Source organism: Panonychus citri, unplaced genomic scaffold (assembly GCF_014898815.1).
Source record: "Panonychus citri isolate SS breed McGregor unplaced genomic scaffold, ASM1489881v1 Contig00001, whole genome shotgun sequence".
NCBI lineage: Eukaryota > Metazoa > Arthropoda > Arachnida > Trombidiformes > Tetranychidae > Panonychus > Panonychus citri.
In genome coordinates, this window is record NW_026515406.1 from 1,555,116 (window position 1) to 1,577,156 (window position 22,041).

At 27.7% G+C, this 22,041-nt stretch overlaps 1 protein-coding gene and 1 long non-coding RNA gene across 7 annotated transcripts in view; one reads left to right on the top strand and one right to left on the bottom strand.

The window, feature by feature from the left end:
- Positions 1-21,735, bottom strand: part of LOC128385930 (serine-rich adhesin for platelets-like) — a 30,368-nt gene extending 8,633 nt beyond the window's left edge. For 2 of the 5 annotated variants that reach the window (XM_053344876.1, XM_053344893.1), the window contains exons 1-2: positions 8,068-8,958; positions 1,898-3,133 (exon numbers count right to left, since the gene is read on the bottom strand). In XM_053344876.1, coding sequence (XP_053200851.1) covers positions 1,898-3,133; positions 8,068-8,715 — 1,884 coding nt within the window. In that variant the 5' untranslated portion in view covers positions 8,716-8,958. Of the gene's footprint in view, positions 1-1,897; positions 3,134-8,067; positions 8,960-21,387 lie in introns of those variants that run through there. The other 3 variants (XM_053344884.1, XM_053344869.1, XM_053344864.1) reach the window with 3 other exon arrangements.
- Positions 11,289-14,643, top strand: LOC128385968 (uncharacterized). 2 transcript variants are annotated; one of them, XR_008324852.1, is made up of 3 exons: positions 11,289-11,466; positions 11,610-13,179; positions 13,501-14,643. It is a non-coding gene; the product is annotated as an uncharacterized LOC128385968 (long non-coding RNA). The 2 variants fall into 2 exon arrangements; XR_008324851.1 differs by having other exon boundaries at positions 11,610-12,050; positions 12,274-14,643.
- Positions 21,736-22,041: the final 306 nt, after the last annotated feature.

The following is a 22,041-nucleotide window of genomic DNA, read 5'->3' on the forward strand; positions in this document are numbered from 1 at the left end:
AAATAAATCGTTCACACTCAACGAATCAAAATTAATTCTGTTAATGATTTTGTTATTACAAATCACTGAAATCAACTGATCAACTGAAAATAGATTATATCTAAATCGTTGGATAATTATTCTGATTGTTATAACAATTTACTTGCATCATCATTATCCCAATCTGATCATTTTCATCACCATCATTTATCCTGATGACCTGAGGACATTTAATCATTTCTCTGATTTTTTTAATCATCACAATTGAAGGGTCAAAAAACTATCAACAAATTGTATTACTTTTTGATTATAATTATTACTATTAAAGTTTCATCATCATCATCATCAGCCTTGTTTATGATTTAATCAAGATTACTGATCATCTTAATCAATAACTTTCATTTGATTCTCATTGTTGTTGTTTAATCAAGATTGACAATTAAACAATTGATGATTATGATATTGATTTGCCAAAAAAAACTAATTGTCAGAGTGACAAGCAAGTTTAATACAAACAATTAATTGATTAGTACTACAATTAAGTTAACTGGATTCATCTTCATCTCCTTGACTATTGAAAGTCACAATAATTTAAATTCAATCAATTGGATATTAACTTTTTTTTTAATTGTAAACCTGATTAATTTGTCATTGATTGATTATTGACTAAACTGATTACATTTAATTATATTTTGTCAAGTAAAGTGAAATGTTAATTATCAACAATTGATTAGCTAATAATTTAAATCACTTTCATTGATTTATGTATTTGTGTCTAATTGCTGAAAGTGAATCAACTTTTCATTAAAATGATTTCTCATTTCTAAATATCTCTTGGCCAGAAATTAAGAAATACAATTAAAATTGATTATGGTAATTTACTGTTTACTACAATTAAGTCACGAACTGTGGTAAATTGTTATGATTTTGTTTCTTGATTGTTTGATTTTAATTTGTATCTCCATTAATCAAACCTAACCAACCCCAAGTAATTTAAATTTTTGAAAAAATTAGGAAAACAAAAGTGATTAAAATTTGAATTGATAAGTTTAACAATTGATTTAACTCACAATCTGATTTAATTAACTCTTTTCCTACCTTGAATTAGATTGATAACAAATATTTATACAATTAATTGTTTCAAAATGAAACATTTTTAATTGGTGTTCAATTGTAAGATAAACAAGTGAACAACAACAATCAAAATCATGATGATTAACAATTAACTTGATTACAATTTCAATACAATTTCACCACTCGAGTTGATATTAATATTAATCATGATTTATAAACAATCTTTGGGTGTTTAATTGCTGACAAATGTTGAATTAAATTAACTTTCCCAAGAAACAATCAAAATAAGGTGTTCACTTTGATTAAACTTCCCTGACGGAAATAAATTATCATTAATTGGATTTAAAATTGATAATAATTGTTACCGGATATAAATTACTGATCAGTTAAGCAAGATCATGATCAGAATCAACTGAATTAAATTTGATTGGTAAGTTATGATGATCATTACAATAACAATAATCATCTATTACATGGGAATGATATAAAAATTAACTATTGATTGTTACATTTCCTGAAACAATTAATCCTTTCTTATTAAAAATGGAAATGACAATTAAATAGTTAATTTCTAGAAATGGTTAGAAATGATTTATCTCTTTAATTTAATTCAACAATCTGAGCGACAATCAACAGGACTAGTTAATTGTTAATAATAAGTAACTTAAATTAAACTCAAGGATCTGGTTAACATCAAGCAAATATTAACAGTTAAGTTGTAACATAAACTGAAAAGTAATTTAAATTAAGTGATTTGTTTGGGTTTGTTTTTTTTGTTCCCTGATGTTTAGTTGATTAGTTAAATTGTTGCGGTTAATTAGTGTTAACAGTAAAATCAACTAACCTGAGTATTACATCCTCGAAGCAGTAAAACTCTTGCACAGTCCATTTGATCGTTGATAGCGGCCACATGAAGCGGAGTATTACCTGAGCCGACAATCTTACAATTCATATCACACCCGTAGTAGAGTAGCTGCTCGAGGTGGGCAACAAGGCCCAATTTACAGGAATGATGAACTTCCTGCCAGCCCTGAGCATCGGCTACCCCATGAATGGAATGCTCATGAAGAAGAAGTTGAGTTAACTTGGGATTAGCTGAGTAAAGGATGGAATAGAAGAGCGGAGTTAATCCAGCAGCATCTCGATAATTAGGTGAAGCACCGAGATCGAGAAATGTTTTCAGGGCAACATAATTTGACTTTTGAACGGCCACATGAAGAGGTGTCCGACCATCTTTGGTACGAAAGTCAAGGAGAGCACCTCCATTGACCAGGGCGACGATGACACGTTGAGAGGTTGAAGTGGACAATGTTGCATTACCTGCAACAAGGGATAACAAGGTTTCCCCACCGGCACCAGTTTCATCAATAAAATTAGGGTCACAATTTGTTAATAGTTTAATTATTTTCTCAACATTTCCATTGGTCACCGCTTCAATTAGGCGACCCCGTTTACGTTTACGTCGAGTTGCCGTTGAGGTTGGAAGGGTGGTGGACATGACGATTATATCGATTCGTTGTTTATGGCGAAATTCAAGACGAACTAATGTTCGAGACGAGAAGCAACAATCGATTACTCCACTTGCACCTACAATTGCTCCTCCGCCACTAGTTGACCTATTAATTGATGATGATGATGATAAAATCGCCTCACTGCCAATGAAACCACTTCCACATCCCCCTCTTAAATCACCTTTAAGGTAATCGTAAAAAGTGGCCTCTTCCTCAAGGAAACCTCCTAAATTGTGACAATAGAAACCATAGTTAAGGTCAATCCGTTCACCTTGTGACAATTTATTGTTATTATTAAATTGAAGATTATTATTGTTGATATTGGATAGAGATGAAGTTAATGTTGACAATGACGCTGAGAGTAATGATGATTTACTGTTACTGTTGATTAAATTACTTTTGCCTCCTCCTTCATTTGCAAGATGATTGTTATAACCACTTCCAGTGATTAATAAATTGTTTATATAATTTTGTGAACTGTTCAAATTGTTTCGAAAAGCGGAAAGACGATCGATTATATCAAGTTTTAAATTCCAAATGGTTTCGTATTCACTTAAAGAAACAGTTTGCTGTAAATGGGGAAAAGGGAAGAAATTAAAAGAAAAAAGGTTTTAGGTTAATTGTGTTCTCACAATTAGTTAATTGTTGCTCAATAAATTGTCTTCAATTTAATTCCTAAGGTTTCTCATTGATTCTCTCATCTCTTATTTATATTTTTGCTATCAAGTTCATTTTTCCTTGACAATGGGATCAGCAGATTAACCGGATTAAAGCTTAATTTTTGTCTTACATCGATTTAATCACCTGAACATTATATTAATCAGGAATTATTATAACTTTAAGGGCAAAAAAAGGTAAACAAATAAGATGGATTAAGTGGTTTAGTTAACAATTGTCACAATCTATTGATTGCCAATGTTATAGACCCAAAAACCGGTAACTATTAATATGTATCCAAAGCGGATTACCAACCTTTTTTTGATTGATTGATTGATTGGAATGATTTTCAGCTAAGATGATTAGTTGACTTTTATCAAATTCAGTGGTGATTATCAATTTTATCGTTAATTGTTTAAATCACTAGGATTTAAATATAACTACACTTTCATCATCTTCACAGTAACACATCATTGAATTTATTAACCACAATTGTAGACTTTATGATTATAAAATTGATTCAGTTTGATTGTTTGATCTAATTGTTTTGTCAACTTGATTATGCTGATCAAGTTGAAATTTAATCAGTTATCAATGAACAGTCAAAAAGGATAACATCACATTGGTAAAAAATCAACAATCATTTTGGATGCTGGTCAAAAACTGGTTGATAAAAACAATCTCAGTTAATTTAGACATTTTCAGTTGATTAATATAATAAGGTTAATGGTGATGACAGTTAACTAATTGTGATGGTCAAACTGACCGAATGAAAAACATGAAAGAAAAACAAATTATCTTCTCATTGGTGTTTCAAGTCAACGGTTGATAAAAGGATAAGGATGAGGATGGAGATAAGATGAAGATGCCTTGGAGTAAATTGGATAATATTTTTCTCTTCCTATGGTAAATAATAAGGGAAAATAGTTTCTCTTCCTTTTCTCTTCCTTTGGTTCATCATTTTCCTCTTTCTTTATTTTCTCGAACATCGATTCTCTTTCTTTTCACATTTTCGACACAAAAACCTCGAAGCTTGATCTTGCGCACTCGATAAATCGATTCATCGAAATCGAATTTCAAAAAGAAAGACAGAGAGAAAGGGAGAAAATCATTTGAAGATGAGGATGATGAGGATGATGAAGAAAAATTCAAGAGGGATGATACGGAAGAGAGAGAGAGAGAGATAAAGTTACTTGATGAATATCAATGGGATTTATCATCCATAACCAAAACACATCGAGTTTATTATTGTTTGAGTATCAAAAGTTAATTGTTGGGTTAATGTTTCAAATTAAATCTAATATATTGATCATTAATTAATTATTAACCATTTGGGTTGTCATGTTTTATCTGTGTATTTCTTGTTGTTGTTAAAAGTTATGATTTAGTAATTGTTATGGAAAATTATTATATCGGTTAAGGTTGTTGAGTAAATTAAATTGTTTAATAATTACTATTGAAAACAAATTAACAATCAAAATTTTGGTTATTATTCATATATTATGATTAAAATAATTAATACATATAAGTAAACAATTGTGATCACGAAATAATTAACCAAATTTTTGCTACAAGTTAATCTTGTTAATCAACAATAGAATTGAATTAAAAAGTCAAACAATCAAATTTAATTGAATGTTATTAAAACAGTTAAATTTTGATCACTTTTTGATTAATTTAATTCATTTCAATGTTAATTTGTTTACAACATTAAAACAGTTGATTACATAAACAAATCAACTGATTCCCTTTTTTTTTACAATTAACTTTTGCTACTTTGTTGAAATCGTGATAAACAATCAATTTAATTACGATGGATAAAAATTGATTAACACTTTCATGGTCAGGGAATTTATTAATATAATTACGCCTTTTATTTACCGTTAATCATGATCATGATTAAAGAATTACAATTCAACAACAATTGATTAACTAATTTCATTTAACTCATCATCTGTTATTAAATCATTTGCGACAATCAAGTAGTGATAACAAAGTGATTATATGATCAGAAATTATTTAATTGCAGCAATTAAATTGAATTTGCAAGCAACAATTAAAGATTCATCAATAAATAGTTGAATTAACTAATTAAAACTTAAAGGTAAGTTGATTAATGAACAAGAAAACTTCATTGGAAATCCATAGGTATCGATTAATTGTTGTAACAATTAAACATGATGACATTTGATTGTCTTAATTATCTTAAATGTTTCTATTAGATTTAGAAGGTTATTTATTTTCAAGTTCTTCCGTGATCACAAATTGTTGATTAACTTTAATCAATTTTAGTCTTAATTGTGATTTGATGATTACAGAATTTACAATTAATCAGTCTGTCTTTGTTAATCTAATCAATTGAATAGCATAAGTTAATTGTATTAATTGTAACGATACTTTGGTAACACTTAAGGTTATCAGGTTAACTTAACGATATTATCAACGATCAGTTGATTACCATTATAATTGAATCAACGATTAGTTAATAAGTGATAATGACAATCAATGTAATATTAATTAACTAAGTATCAAAGTGTTTATCTCCTTTTTGATACAATCAGTTACTTTCAACTTAATTAATTAACTCGTTCAGTTGATTTGTTGAGATATTAATAAATCATTGATGATAAAAGTGTTGAAACTTGGATTAATTGTTATGATTTAGCTCATCAAGATTGATTATAACAAAAGGATATAATTTATAATCATTGGGAATTGGATTATTTTAAAAAAAGGAAACGGAAACAAATCAATCGTAGTTAGTTAATCAATAGTTAATCATATTAATAATTAAAATAGTTCAACTTAACATGTTGAGTACAAAAGTAAACATAAAGTTGTTGATTAAATATTGAATAAAAACAGATCATCGTTATTATTTAATTGTTGTGATTAACTGTTTGCAAAGATGTGATTAATTTGTAGGTTCAGAGATTAGTTTGAAATCAAATGATAACCTAAATTAATCTGATTAACTAATTGTTGTGATAAGTTTAACATTTGTCCTCAAATATTAGTGTTGTTTACAATTAGCAAACATTAACAATCAAATCAAGCCAATTGCAGGCAAAAATTGTTATAATTATAATTAATTGTTCAGTGAATAATCAAATAACAGTAACTGAATTATCAATTAATTGCTCTACCCAAAATTTTGCTATCATAATTATAATTGAAACAAAAAATGTTCACCCCTGGATTGTAACAATTAATATTAAAACTGTTTCTATCAATAGTAACGTTACAATTAGCCAGAAAGATATAATTAATTGTTGCAAGATAATTAACAATTAATAATCAAACAGAAAAAAATTTGATATGGATCAAAGATCAAGGTAATTTAATCTATTAATTGGTGAGTATTGTTTTAATTAAATTGATTCATTAACTGATCAGTTGATTGTTGATATTTACGATCAATTTTAAACGGTCACAATTTTAAATTGTGGACATTTTGATTGATTGCAAGTAATTAATCATCTTCAATATAATAATAATAATAAAATAGTAATCAGTTAATTGTATTATCATTATTACAATTAGATATCAAATAAAATTTTAGGCTATCAATAATGTATAAGATTAATAAATGATCATTTTAAGTAAATACAATCAATAAATCAATCGGAACAGCATATTGTGTTAAAATATGAGGCAAACAATTAACAATCAACAATTTAACAATGATAAAGATTGACAATCAAGTGGAAATTGTAAAATTCAATATTAACCATTAGGAAAAAAAGTTTTGATCGCATCAATGGATCAATCCAAGGATCACAATCAAAATAAAGTGAAAACCTTGTAACAATCAACGGTTAATTGTTGACAATTTCCAATGTGTGTTTAAATCAATTCATCAAAACAATTTACCTTGATTTCTTAAGACATTTCTTAAATTATTGTCTTTCTCTGAAATGATTAGAAACAAAATGAACAATTTAATTGTTGAGATTGTTAATTGTTAATTGTTTGGTGAAATTTTGTTTCTTTCTCTCTGTTAATCAAGTTGATCTGGTAAATCTTTCAACACTATAAAATTGTTGCTAATTAACATGTGATGAAAAGTTAATTGCAATGGACAATCTGGGTAAATTTAGTTGGTTCATTTAATTTTACTTTTAATTAAATTGTTTGATGATAAAAACAGTAAACAATTAGTATTCATTGAGAACAAGGTTGATCAATAATATCACATTTGCTTTTGACTTATGGAAACATAGAGAGAGTAAAGATTTGATTTGGAAAACCTTGGTTACATTGATTAACTAATAGACAAATGATTAAATCCTAATGGAAAATTAACTTTGGAATAATTAATTGTCACCTAGTGGGTTTTAATTGTATTCTGTCTTATGGTTGGAGTGAAAGTTATTTGTTTTCTTGTGTATCTATTGGTGTTTCTTGATTTCAATTAACATTGAATCTGAAAAAGTAACCTTCAAGTTGATGTTTTGTCTGAATATAAATTGTTGTGTTTCTAATTGTAATTAACGAGAAAATGTTAATTTAAACAGCCTACGAAGAAGATGATGATCAGTTTAGAAAATGAGTTAATTTTTTAGATTAATTGTTATTAGTTTAATCAATTATTCGCTTTTCAATTTTATATTTATTACCTTGTGTGTGTGTATATGAGAGACACTCTCAGGTAATTAATTAGTTTTCTTTTGATTGTATTGATAATCGTGCTAATTGATTTGCTACGGTCAAGGGATTTAGATTTTGCAAAATTATTGGAAATTATTAATATATATTGAGAGAGAGAGAGAGAGAGATTAGGAAGAAAATTGCTCAGGGCAATTTAACTGATTAACAATTAACAGTAGATTATCAATTCTCTTACCTCAACTAGATATTCAGGGATGAAAACATTAACCTGAATAAACTCCTCTTGAATTGGTGAGATTGAATCTTCATCAATATCACCGAGTTTATTGTAACAGGAACAATTTGAATCAGAGTCACAATTGTTGGAAATTGTTTCGTAAGATTCAAGATTAAGAGATGATATTTGTTGGTGAGATTGGTGATTATGGTTATGGTGATGGTGAGAATTATTGTTATGATGATTATCGTTGATTTGATTGGACAAATTTTTTTGAACATATAGATTATGATTGGAAGGTAATCTATTAATAGTATCATTGGTGGAATAAATTTTTGTCAATGATGATGATGATGAAGATGATGTTGGTCCTGGTTGTTGTTGTTGTGATGGTGGTGGCGGTGGTGGTTCTCCAGTGTCAACGATATATTGACTTGGTGGCCAGTCAAGGAGAGAAACACTTCTCATGGCTGTTTGTGGTTTAGAACGATTATAATTACCACTATAATAATTAGAGTACCGGTAAGGTAAACTTGGTTTAGAACTGAACAATTGGCTATCAATTAAATCCAAATCCAAAGGTTCGGGTTTCTCCTCAATGGTACTTTGACTTCTTGAAAGAAAAGAATTTCTATTTGAAGAAGAAGAATAAAAAGATTTGAACATTATGATAAATTGTAATGAGAAAAATTAACAAATTAAATATTAACAACAAGAGAGAAGAAGAAAAAAAATTCACATAGAGAAGAAAATTAAAAAACAAAACAAGCTAAATCAATGGAAATATAATCAATAAGATGAACGTTTTGTTGACCAAAAGAAAAACAGTTAACACAATTTGGATCAACTAATTAACTTAAAGAATAACAATTAAAATTAAGAAAAAAATAACTAATTATTAGAGTTAATTAACAACAAGTTAAGACAAAAGTCGGTTTAATGTGTTCTCATTGAAAGTGAATAAACATTTGAAAAAAAAGATTAACGAATGAGAAAAGAGAGAAAAGAAAATTGTTCTAATTGGATAATAGATGGCGACACTTTCGAACACATGGTTTTTCTTTTTAAATTAATCGAAATCGCCATTACAATTAACTTTGATTTCTAATTAGTAGCTAATTATTTTTAGAATAAGTTTTTTTTGTCTTTTTTTTAATTAATCTGATCTTCTTCGCTTATGGGTTGATTGTTTTTAGAAATTGGAATTGGAGTTGATCTTAAAGCCTCAATGTTTTTTTAGGTTTTCTTTTGGCCGGTTGGTTGATTATCGCCTACATGAATTTGCTGTTTCTTTAATTGTTGTGATTTAATTTTGATGTTTCGATAATCAATTGATTATTTACTATCTATTCGTTGACTCCATCTTTGGACGTGATTTCTTCAGTTAATTATCCTCAATTTGATTTTCTAAATTCGATCAATTTAACTTTGATTTTCTTTTGCCTGTAAAATTGTTTTCCTCTTAATTATCCCAAGATCAGACAATTAACTAATCATGTTTACTCAAAAATACAATTGAATTGATTGAATCATCAAGCCTATGATTTAAGATGATATTTTATCAAAATTAATTGTAATTAGGAAGAGGTGAGTTAACCTAATTGTTAACAACTTCCATCGGAAAGTTAACAATTTAAATTAATCATTTGACACTTTTCACCTTATATTGATCATTGGGTAATCTTAATTGTTTCAATTTTCGTCTTCTAATTATGAGAACTTAATATTTAATTAACTAACCAGTCGGAAAAGATTGTCAATTTGATTGATTGATTAATTGGTGGAAAAAAAAGTTTCACTTGCACAACCAAATTAAGTAAATTGATTACAAACCAAATGAAAACATAATTAACATTCATTATTAACAGTTAACTAATTAACTTACTTTTAATTTATTAATTTTCTGTTTAATCAATTAGTGAACACCAATAGTAATTAAAACTGATTGAATTTAGAGAAAAATTTAACTTCAATCAGAATGATTATAACCAAAAGCTGAACAATCAACAAACTGTCAATCCAATTTTCAGAAGAAATCAATTGAATGGACAATCAATTGTGGTCAATCAATTAATTTAATTTTCAATTCTTCAATTGATTGTCAATGTTAATCGTCCATCAAAAATCTAGGTTGATTACGAATTGGACTTGATTGGCTTGATTGGATTTAGCAAACAATAAAGATCCAACTAAATGATTCCCTGAGCAATTTAACAAAAAGTTTCATCTCTATTCACAATCAAAGCTTCCTGAAGAAATGATTAACATCATCATCATCATCATCAACTAATTGTAGTGACAATAAATGATAATGATTATCATGATAATAACATTATAATAACGATTAGTGTATGAAATATATAATTCAAATACACAGACAATTATGATTTATATCATAACAATGGTGAGAAATTTGAAAAAATCCTATTATCATGATGATGACATTATCTCAATCAAATCAAGTTAATAACAATTACACTGATTGTTGGAATTGATAAAAACTGGTTGAAGTGATTTAGCCCTTAACACGAAATTTAAATTACCTACAAATCGCAGCAATTTATTAATTTAACAACAACAATTTGTTATCCATATTATGAAGATACAAGTAAAAGCGACTTGTATTGATTTAGTATATTAATTAAGCTTCAAATTAATTAATACAATTTAACTTATCAAATTGTTCATTATTTGTGAAACAATAATTGTTACATCAAATTGTGCCCGCAAGGAATTAACTTTTTTTTTTATATTTCTATGATTAACTAACTAATATATAGTTTGATTCAAACAATTTATTTTCATTACGAGTGTTAAGTAATCTTAATTAACGATGAAAACAATTTTCTTAATTGTTTCAACCCACAAACTCTTGATATCTGATTATCTCTATTATGATTAGTATTCAGTAGTGGGAAAGAGAGGCCAGTTTATTAACTAATTGTGTTCTCCGAGTAATTAATTGTTAAAAGAAAATGGCCAACAATTAATTCTCAACAATTAGAAGTAACTTTTTTTCTCCATCGAGATGAGAATACCTATTTTCTTATTAATTCATACAATCGATTAGTTAATTATAAGGGATTAGATTAAAATTCGATTCATAATTTAATCATAATTGTCTTGATGATATTAAGAAATCTAATTATGATTAATTGATTTTCTTCAAATTTTAATTGAATGAAAGATTTTTAATTCAATCATCGATCTTGACATTCTCTGAGTCCTGTAACCACATAAAGAGAAGATATTAAAAGGAAGACATGATTTAATTTCTCTTCTTTGTTAATCAACAATTAACTAGAAGAATTAATTTTAGATGATTATAAATCCATGGAATTAGCTGATTTCACCAGAATCAATCAAAATTATTCTCTATTTCTGTTTTATATCATCTGAATAATAATCGTTCCAAGGGTAAGTTTTTTTTTCCTGATGTTTACTTTTTCTCAATGAATTAAGTTTCTCATTTGTTTCTTCATATTTAACGATAATTGTTTGAATTGACATGATAAATTCTGATGATGATTATTATTCTGGTGACATGGTTGATCGATCAGGAAGGATTAAAGTGAAAAGAAAATCTTTTGAACAACAAACAAGTCAATTCTTTTCCCATTGTGATATTTTTTCTTGGTGTGGTGGACATGACAAGAAGAAGTGGAAATCAAAGTCTACTGAGTTTTTTTATCAACAAGAATTTGTTCCTTCATGATACCTGTTGATATTCAGAGGGTGGGGAAACATTTGAGAGAGAAAGAAAAAACCATCAGATCAATTGAATGGAGAGAAGAGGAAAACAAGCTGATGGTCAGTCAATAGCGGGATCCAAAAGGTGAACAGTCTTTGATGGATGATGAGGAAGATTCTTCTTCTTTTTCCTCTCTCTCTCTCTCTCTTTTTGTTCAAAGAAATTCTACCAACATGATGATGTTCATGGAGAGTGTAAATTCAACGATGACTTGATTTATTCAAAAGTAAAAGTTGATTCTACCCTCCAGGTAAGAATTCCCTCTCTCCCTTCATTCATTTTCAGCTTAAGAACCTATTACTTATCATGGTGTCTTTTTTTTTCTTGCCTCTTCTCTTTCTGATCATTTCATCCACTGAACTTGATGATAATGATTTAATTTATTTCCGCATAATTGTGGCCTAACTGTTGGTGAATATCTTTGGAAATACCGTTGAGATACTCTAACAACTCACTTCTCACACTTTGTTCAGGCACTTTTCGGATAGAGAATGAATTTACTTCATGATTATTCAATAATCATCATGATACATCGTTAAATTGCACCTTAATCATTATCCACCTTCACTGGTCTCATCATAATCTAAACTTATTATTAATTGAGTTTCATTAATGGATAATGAATTTGCTTGATTACATCAATTCTGCGCCCACTTTTCAATCAGAATCTCTTGAAAGCAAAAGTAACGGTTTTCTTTCTGTATTGTTATTAATATACTTCATTAATTAGTCTGAATTAATCTCTCATTTTTTTTCACTTCTAACAATTAGTTTACCATTTCGTATCCTGGATAATTGATTCAACTCATTGACCGACAGATTAAGATCTTAAACAATTTAAATTGATGCCAATCAGTGATTAGTTAATTTTGACAAGTAAACTCAACAAGTTTAGCTCTCTCTCAGTTTCTGACTGATTAATCAATTGAATGTTACATTTTCAGGATATTAATTATTCAATTGAAAACTGTGAGATAATTTTTATTGATTGACAATCAATATGAAATCACCATTTACCCATCATCAATATTAAACAATTCTTGAAATTCAATTGATTTATTACAATTGAGAATAATCAAATTTTTCTACTTGATTAGTTGATCAAATGAAAATATAACAAATTTAAGCGTGAAAAAAGTATTCCGATAACTCAGATTAATGCCGGAAGAATCTGAATCTAAATCTGAATCTGAATTTTCACCGAAAAATGAAATGTTCAAAATGATTTAATCATGATGATGATGAAAGAATCAAGAATCAAGAAGCCAAAAGGAAATTGATAGTTAATCATTTACCATTGATACCATGTTGAAACTGGTAACCAAATGACCATGTTAATGGTCAGTTCATCTTACTACAATTATCTTCTCATACTATCGGTTAGTAATTGCTGACCATAATCACCATCCACTGACCAATCTACTGCCTTATCCATAACTAATCAATAATAATAACACTAAATCTTTGATTGTAATGATTAGAATTACAATCGTAATCAACTCACCTCCCTTCAAAAATTAATCTCTCCAGACCCACAATTACCTTAATCACCCACCACCTAAAATTATTTTCATTTTAATCATTGATTTGAATCTTTGATCACAATTAACTGTAGATTTTATATCAATTGTATTTCCCTATGTTCCCTTTAATGATTAATCATTTATAATCAATTTCTCTCTCCTTCTTTCTGTTCATAGGAATTTTAATCAATTCTGTAATCATCTTAATCATCATGAAGATAATCAAAATTCCTGATAATCACTTGATTAGTTATTACAATTGAATCTGAATGGATTAACAATGATTTCGCTGTTTTTTTTTACTATTATTATTTGATCTCTATGTTAGTCTTCAGTCATGATTGTAAGTTGATTGTTAACAATTAAATTACCAGGAAAACTATTTCATCTTCATCAAGCATTATGAATTATCAAACTGATTCAATTAAATTGTTTTCGCAATAGTTAATTGTTAACCAACGTGTACATATAGTTAGATTGTTGTTGTTCATTTACCCTCAGGGTAAATGCTTATGTTAAATAATCAAATGAAAGTTTAATATAATTTACATTTTCGGATTAATTTCATTAATGATTAGATATTATTTCATGTTAATTGTATGAGTTGAAAGTAATTGTCATACCCTTGATTGTGAGAGAAGAATTAATTAATTATCTCATCGTAATTGTCGAAAAAAAAATTAACTCAACTTTTACTTGGCTAACAAACTCTCACAATTCAATGTCATTAGAATGAAATTTAAAAGGTAACAACAATTAAATTTGTCTAATTGTAAATATTTCTAATTGTTGTTTGTTTGTTTCTCATCCCAATTGTAACAATTAACTGATTATCAAACGAAAACGAAGCTTTCAAGATAATAATATTTTTCTTATATCATTTGGATGCTACAATTTAAAAGAACACAATTAACATGAAGTCATTTTAATCAAATTGATTTATTCCTCTTCACAATTAAATCAATCTTACAAATTCTTTAATCTATTCAGTCAATTTAATATTTATCCCTTTTTTTTCATCATTTCTGCTTCCGGTTCATCATTGCTTCATCGTTCATGTTGCCATTTAATAGCAAAAAACAGTTTTTATGATTAGTTGATTCACTGAGAGTTGTATTTAGTTGGTGATTAATTGTACTGATTGTTGACCAACAACAATTTAAATGTTTTTAATGACCAAGATGATGAATAAATTTTGATAAATAACAAAATTCTGATGACCCATAGATGAGATTCATATGAGTTGTAGTTGAATTTTTTTTTCATCTTCACGCTTGTTGATGTAAATTTCATATTCTAATGATTGTTAAACTGACCAAAAGGATGAGGAGGAGATTCTTGGACTTTAATGATAATGATGATGATAAGTTGGTGATGTTACCATAAATTATAACAATATTAACCACTTTTAGGCGGAAGTACTTTTGATTTACTGTAAATTGTGGCCTTTTCATGAGTAAAAAATAGGATTAATAAAGCGAGGAGACTGGCCTGTAATCTATAAAAAGGTAAATTGTTATCCCCAATCAATTGAATTTGATTGTAACAATAGAGAGACTCTGACCCTTAGCAATCAATAAAATTAACTCTTTTCATCTTAAATAAGTTTGATGCAGATGCTTGATGATATAACGATAACCCAATGGACTTTAACTATTAGATTGGACCGATGATGATGATGATGATGAGGGACAATTAAGTTGTTTAACCCAGACAATCAAATCAATGAAGCTTAATAATGATAAAATTACCGATGATAATGAAATGAACACGTTGTTGTAATGAAAATCAGCAGCAGGAGGAAAACAAGAGATTCAATTGATTCAAGATGATAATCATGATAAAGACACACAGAGGATGAAGATGAGGATTGAGGAGGAGGTTGATGAGTAACCAGAAGGATGAGGGAAAAAAATCAGCTGTAAAAAAGGATGAAAAGAGACTGAATTTGCTCAGCTGATGATGAATTTTCCACCCTGGACTTTCAGCTTAGATAATCATTGAACCATCGCCAAAACAGAGGTTGATCAAGATGATTGGGTTCAGTGAATAAAAGAGACAAGTAAACGATGAAAATCATCATCATCCAACAGAAAATGTTATTACCTTCAAAGAAAACATTTTTTTTCCTCTCCCATCCTCATCCTCATCCTCATCTTCATCTTCATCATCTCGATCCTCTCTCTCTCTCTCTCTCTCATTGACTATTCAACTCAAAATCTAATACAATTTATCTGTTACATTGGTTGTAACCGTTTCTTGGAAGGAGTCACAACAAAACTTTACCTTTGGATTACAAATGTATTGTTTAAATTACTCAGGTCATCAACTTATTACAACCGTTGCATTGGAAACAATTAACAATCAGAATACAATTGAGTTTAAACAATCAAAAGGATCATGATGATTAAGATAATCAATTGAACATTATCATCAATTTCTTTATCGTTCCGTCTTGTATTTAGACATTTCAATCAACTCAAAACAATTTACTGATTGTTTACCTATGAGAAAATTTATTCATCTTAATTATTTCGCGTTTTTTTCTGATTACAACAATTTAACCTCGCAAATGATCAACAACAGTTTATAATCAAGGTAAATTGTTGGTTAACTCAATTATATAGTTAATCTTAATTTTTTTCTCATGGTAAATTGAAACGTAACACAATTTAAATGGTGAATTTTTAATCATCATATCTGATTACAATTTACTTTTCCAAGTGTCATCTCTAATTAACCTTATGAAAGTTAAATTGTTACTCGTTTAATTTTTACACTTTCAATTATTTTAATTGTTTTAATACTTTAACCTTAATCTAATTTAAATTACTGACTAGATTTTCAAATTTGTCCAAATAATTAACGGTCTCTAATTGATAGTTGATTGTAAATCTATGAAAAAAAAAGTAATAATAATTAAGATAAATTGTTGATTAAAAGACCACCTCAGTTGAATTAATGTTTCAATTAAAGTTAAATGAACTTTTTAATTGGTTGATTACTTGATTTGCTAATCATTTTTCCTCTTACAATTAACTAATTGTAAAATCCACCGGAAATTATTAGTCAATGAAACCTTGACCGTTACTTAATGATTACAACCAGTTAATCAATCAGATTAATATGATCAGTATTCATAATTAACTGATTGTAAGTAAAATTAAGCGGGTGATGTAAATAATTTGACTGTTAATTGTTACAATTTAAATTGATTATTTTACCTTTTCTTTGTTTTCTTTAAATGATTAAACTTTGATCGAGAACATTGGATGATGATTAAGTTTGTTTTTGGCAATTGGTTAATTGTAATCAATTTAATCAACTGTCATGAATGAAGCACACAAAATATACTTGATTAAATCATTACGATGATGTAACCTTCAACAATTAATACTATATGGTGATTGAATTAATTGTATATTATTATCAACAAATCCAAATAAGGTTGATTATTGGTTAATCAATGATATAAGATGACCTGTTGATAAACAACAATTAGTTAATCAATCAAGTTGAAACCATTTCTTTTTTGGTTATTACCAATATAACAACAACAATTAAATTGATTGTATTTGGATAATGATTAAAAATGTGTAATAATCATTATCCATTCATAAAACATTTAATTGTTGTGGTTAATTTTTCCGTTAAACTGGATTAACATGATGATAACAATCAAGGTCCACCAACATAACAATTATAATCATGATTAGTATTATATAAATCTCAACCTTTGATTACTTTTCATTTAACTAATTGTAGGTTTATGATTTAATAGTAACAATATTCAAGAGATAATTTAACAAATTTCAACCAATCAAGTGATCAAAGGGCAACAACAATTAACCAGTCCGTTGATTGTTCATTCATTATCATTTCTTAATTGTCTCCGATTCATAAATAAATATCTTCAGGATTTAATCCTCTTAATGATGATCATTAATTTGATCAAAAGTAAAAGTTGATTAACAAGACATTCAACATTAAATTGAACAGAAAAAAACTTGATCATCAACAATTTAAATCCAAAGTAATCAAGGTTCTTGGCCTTTAATAGTTACTTTCATTTGATCACCATCATCATCATCTTCATCTTCATCTTCATCTTCATCCTTTTACCTTTCACTTTCTCCCTCATCATCTTCATCTTCATCTTGATCATCATCTTAATCTCTCATTCCAACCTCACCTTGATTTCCCTCATAATTTCAAACTTCCTCCTTAATCATCATCTTAATCATCATCAACTTTACGATGATCACAATTATGTATCAATGGAATCACAATTTAAATTCTAGAATTAAAATTAACAGGATTAACAGATAATTAACATTGATTCATGTCTTATTATATCAGTTAATCAACTTAATCATCGTTGATCATTAAATTCATGGGAATAATAAATGTTTTTGATTCTTTGTATTTAATCACAATCTCAATGATTAAAAATATTTTCCATTAAATTAACTGAACATGCAAATTGTTGCTTAATCATTACAATTTAACATTTTTCCTATTTATTCACAATTAAACTAATTATCATCTTTTTTTTCATTCACTCTCCTTTTTTTTCAAGTCACTCATTTACTAATTTGATTAGAGTAACAATTAAATTATTGGACGATTATATGATAATATTTAATTCTGGAATCAAATTGCGGAAATAAAATATTTGATTTAAGAGTAAAATTAAACCATCACAATTAACATGATGATTTATTAATAATCAATTATTTGGTCAACTAAATAATGATAGTTAATCAAATATAAGATTGATTATTTAATCATGATTACAAATGATAAACTTAATAATTACCGTTAATTATACAAAGTAAATTTTAATCATCTCTCTTATGAACAACAAATTGTTCATCATCGTGATTTAAATTAATAGTTGGAAAAAGTTTTTCTTAATCATGATTAACATCATTAACTAAATAACATAGGCTATTAATCGCTTTCTCATCAATTGATTACCAACAATTTAGTTTAATCATCAATCCCTTCCGGATTTTAATACTAATCATTTCACCCACTCAATTGTTAATCTATTTTGATTGTAGTCCCCCAACAATTTAACACAATCAAAGCCCCATTGATTAACTGGAAACCCGTTGTTTATTATTATGATTAATCCTTTGGGATAAATCATCATATCGCTTCCTGGTCAATCAACAATTAACTTTCAGCAATCAAAAAAACAAAACCAAAACTGATCAACTTTGATTGTTTCATCAAATCAATTGTAATAATCCAGTCAATGTGACAATGACCTTAGGTCAATATAAAGCTAATCCATTGGATATGGTTAATTATGATTCTTGATTGTGATGATTAAGATATATACAAGTGTTAATCATGTTTTTTCATGACAACTTCATGTCTACTGATTTAATTTATATAACCAAAGTTAATCAACAAACTGGTTAACAAAACAGTTTGAGATTTAAATTAATGATGATAATATTTTGCTATATGTTTACAACAGATAATTTCAATTGATTAACTGGATTAACCGCCTCAGGGTTAATTGTACAAATGAACAGACATGAATAGACATTAATCATTACCATTGTAAACATAAATACCCAACTGATTACTAAATCATTTTGGTAATTTAACTCTACAATCCAAGAGTAACCAGTTAATTAACCAACAATTTAATTAATTGCTTGGTCATTTTTCATGTTTACTTTTTTTTACTCATCATCATCATCATCATCATAATTAACGTGATGATCAAAAAGGGAAACCTTTTAATTGTTAATCACTAAGATGAATCTTGAGTTAATTTATCAGTTTTTAATTCTGTTCACAATTAACTTGATAATAGAAAATAAAAATTATCGTTTCTTTTTTTTTTCATTTGATTCACACAATTTGATTACTAAAATCAAAGTTAATCAACATCATGGTATCAAATTGCTTCGTGATAAATTGTTACTCCGGGAAAAATAGTAGCTCCAAGAAGATGCTAATCATTTAAGTTGATTGTTAGTGATTTAAGATGAAATTTATTCAATAGTTATCATCATCATCATCATCATCATCATTCAAGTTAATTCAATACAATTTATATAAAAATTTGATTGTTAAAAGTGAAAGTTAAGTTATAAATAGTAACTTCATTAATCTTATTCATTGTTAGATAAAAGCTTTTTTTTTCATAGGTTAATCTGAATCAGTTGATTGTCCATCATCATCAAGTTTATTGTAATCATCTTGTCATGATTTAGGAAGCTCGATAATCTGAATAACAATTTAAATTGAAATCTGAGATGAACAAGATTAAGATGATTTTTTATCCGAGGAATGGAAAATTGAGTAAATTTGTTTTTCAATCGTTGATTCGGTTAATTAATATTCAATTGGAGTGATAATTTGTATCGATTGATCAAAATTGATGTAAATTCATTTAATCCAATGAAGTAAGAAAATAAATTGTTGATCTAATCAATGTAAACAAATGAGGTAAATCATTTCTACTTGTGATTCAATGTATTCAATTATTTTGTAATCATTGATTGTTACTTGTTGCTAGTCAATCAAATGATGATGATGATGATGATTGAACATCTAGGAATTGATTGTTAACAATTTATCTTCGCAATTCAAATGACCTACAAGAGTAAAAATTTAAAAGGTGATAATCTTAATAATAGATATGTAATAATACCAGGAATTTGTGAGAGGATGAAACGAGAAAAGGGAAAACTGAATAAAGGTTAAAGATAAGAAGGTCAGATGACCGAAGGTCACGGATTTAGAACTTAGAATTTAGGATTTGGACGAAGAAGATGATAAAAGAAAGAGAAAAAGAAAGGGAAAATATGAGAAAACATTTTTTTCTCTCCTTTTCTTTCAACAGGTAAAAGAGAAATTTTTTTCTCCAGGGTTCAGGTAAATAGCTGATGAATGGTGATGATGATGATGATGATGCTAAGGGTTTCATCTGAAGACAAACAAGTATAAGATTGTTTTCTTGATAATCTCTATCATCATCAGTCTCCCTTATCATCTTGTATCGGTCATCATCATCTTCATCATCATTTACAACATGAACCAGCCTTAAGTCCAGTTTCTAGTAGCCAAAAGTTTTAATATATTTGAGGTTAACATGGAGCTGGAACTAAATTGTAGACTAACCAATGATACGGAAAAAGTTGTTAAGATGATCAAGATGATGATGATGATGATAATGATGAGGATGAGAAGTGCTAACCACAATTGTATCCATCAAAACTAAATAACTGGGTGCTCAACAATCAAGAACCAATCATTACAATTACATTTCATGTCAGTGGTTTTTTTTTACCTTCCCTTGATTACTATGTACACTTTTTCATGTAATCTTGGAACAATTTAATCACAATTAACTTTTTATTTTTCTCATAAAGTTAAATATCTAATTGGTGATTCCAATTCTGTTGATTCTGTTGCTGATCAATTTTGTTTCGTATTTGATTTATTTTAATTTGGTTTGCAGGTAATTTTTTTTGCTGTTGATTGTTTTTTCATTTTAATTGTGCCTCTTGTCGTTGATTGTTACGATTGAATTTGATTATTTTGCTATATTGTGTCTGTATATTTAATTGTTGCTGAGTTTTATTGCTTTTGTTATTTATTGATTCTGGTTATTAAACAATTTGATTGGTGAACAATTAACTTTTGCTTCTGATTTGATTAACAAATTGATTATTAACCAGGAAATATTTTAAGCTTGATTGTTGAATTGTTCAATCAATTTAACGATTTAAACTAATTCTGAACATCTTGTAATCTAAATTGATTGTAAAATTAAATAAATTAAAGGGCTAATTAATTGTAATCATAATTATCATTATGATTGAATGGATAAGGGGAAAAAGTTCAATGATTTATTAATGATTTTGTATCTTGTTTTGTTTTTAAATTGATTTTAATTGTTACCATTAAGTAAGAAAGGTAATTAAATAAATCAGACAGATTATTAATCTGTCATTATACTCAATTCAGCGAGAAGATGTTGTTAATTGTTTCAACAATTAGTCAAATTAACAAGTAAAAAAAATGGAAACAAACCTGAGATTTGATGAAAAAATTGTTCAATTGTTGATATTGGTAAAATTAATCCAGTTGATTAACATTCACAATTAACTGTTGATTTATCTTCTAGAATCAAATCACTGTCAATTATATTGATAATAATCACATAGGACAATCAGTTGATTGTTTTAGAAGCAAATAAATGATAAAAGTTTACGATTAACATGAAAATTGAAAGTAAACAATTTGCTTGGTACGTTGTAAGTGATGAAATAAATTGCTAGTTAATTGTTGTTTACAAAATGGTTAGAAAGATGATTAATAATCCATTGGACAATATGGTTATGATGTAATCACAACAATTAAATTATAAATCATTAAATTAACAGATGAACAAGTTGGTGAACGAAAATGTTGTTACTCTTGAAACAACTTTTTCACTTTTGAAAGTAACTATCATCATCTCCCTTCAATCTTATCATCATCATCTTTTTGCTCACTCACAATCTTGCTCAGAAACTTGTTATTTCATCATCATCATCATCCTCATCTTCATCTTCATCTTCATCTTCATCTTCATCTTCATCTTCATCTCACAATTTTCATCTTCTATTTGAAAAAGTTCAGAGAAATAAAAGTTTTCCATTCGCAATTTAAACCCATAGATTTGTAGGCTTAGATCTTGGGTAA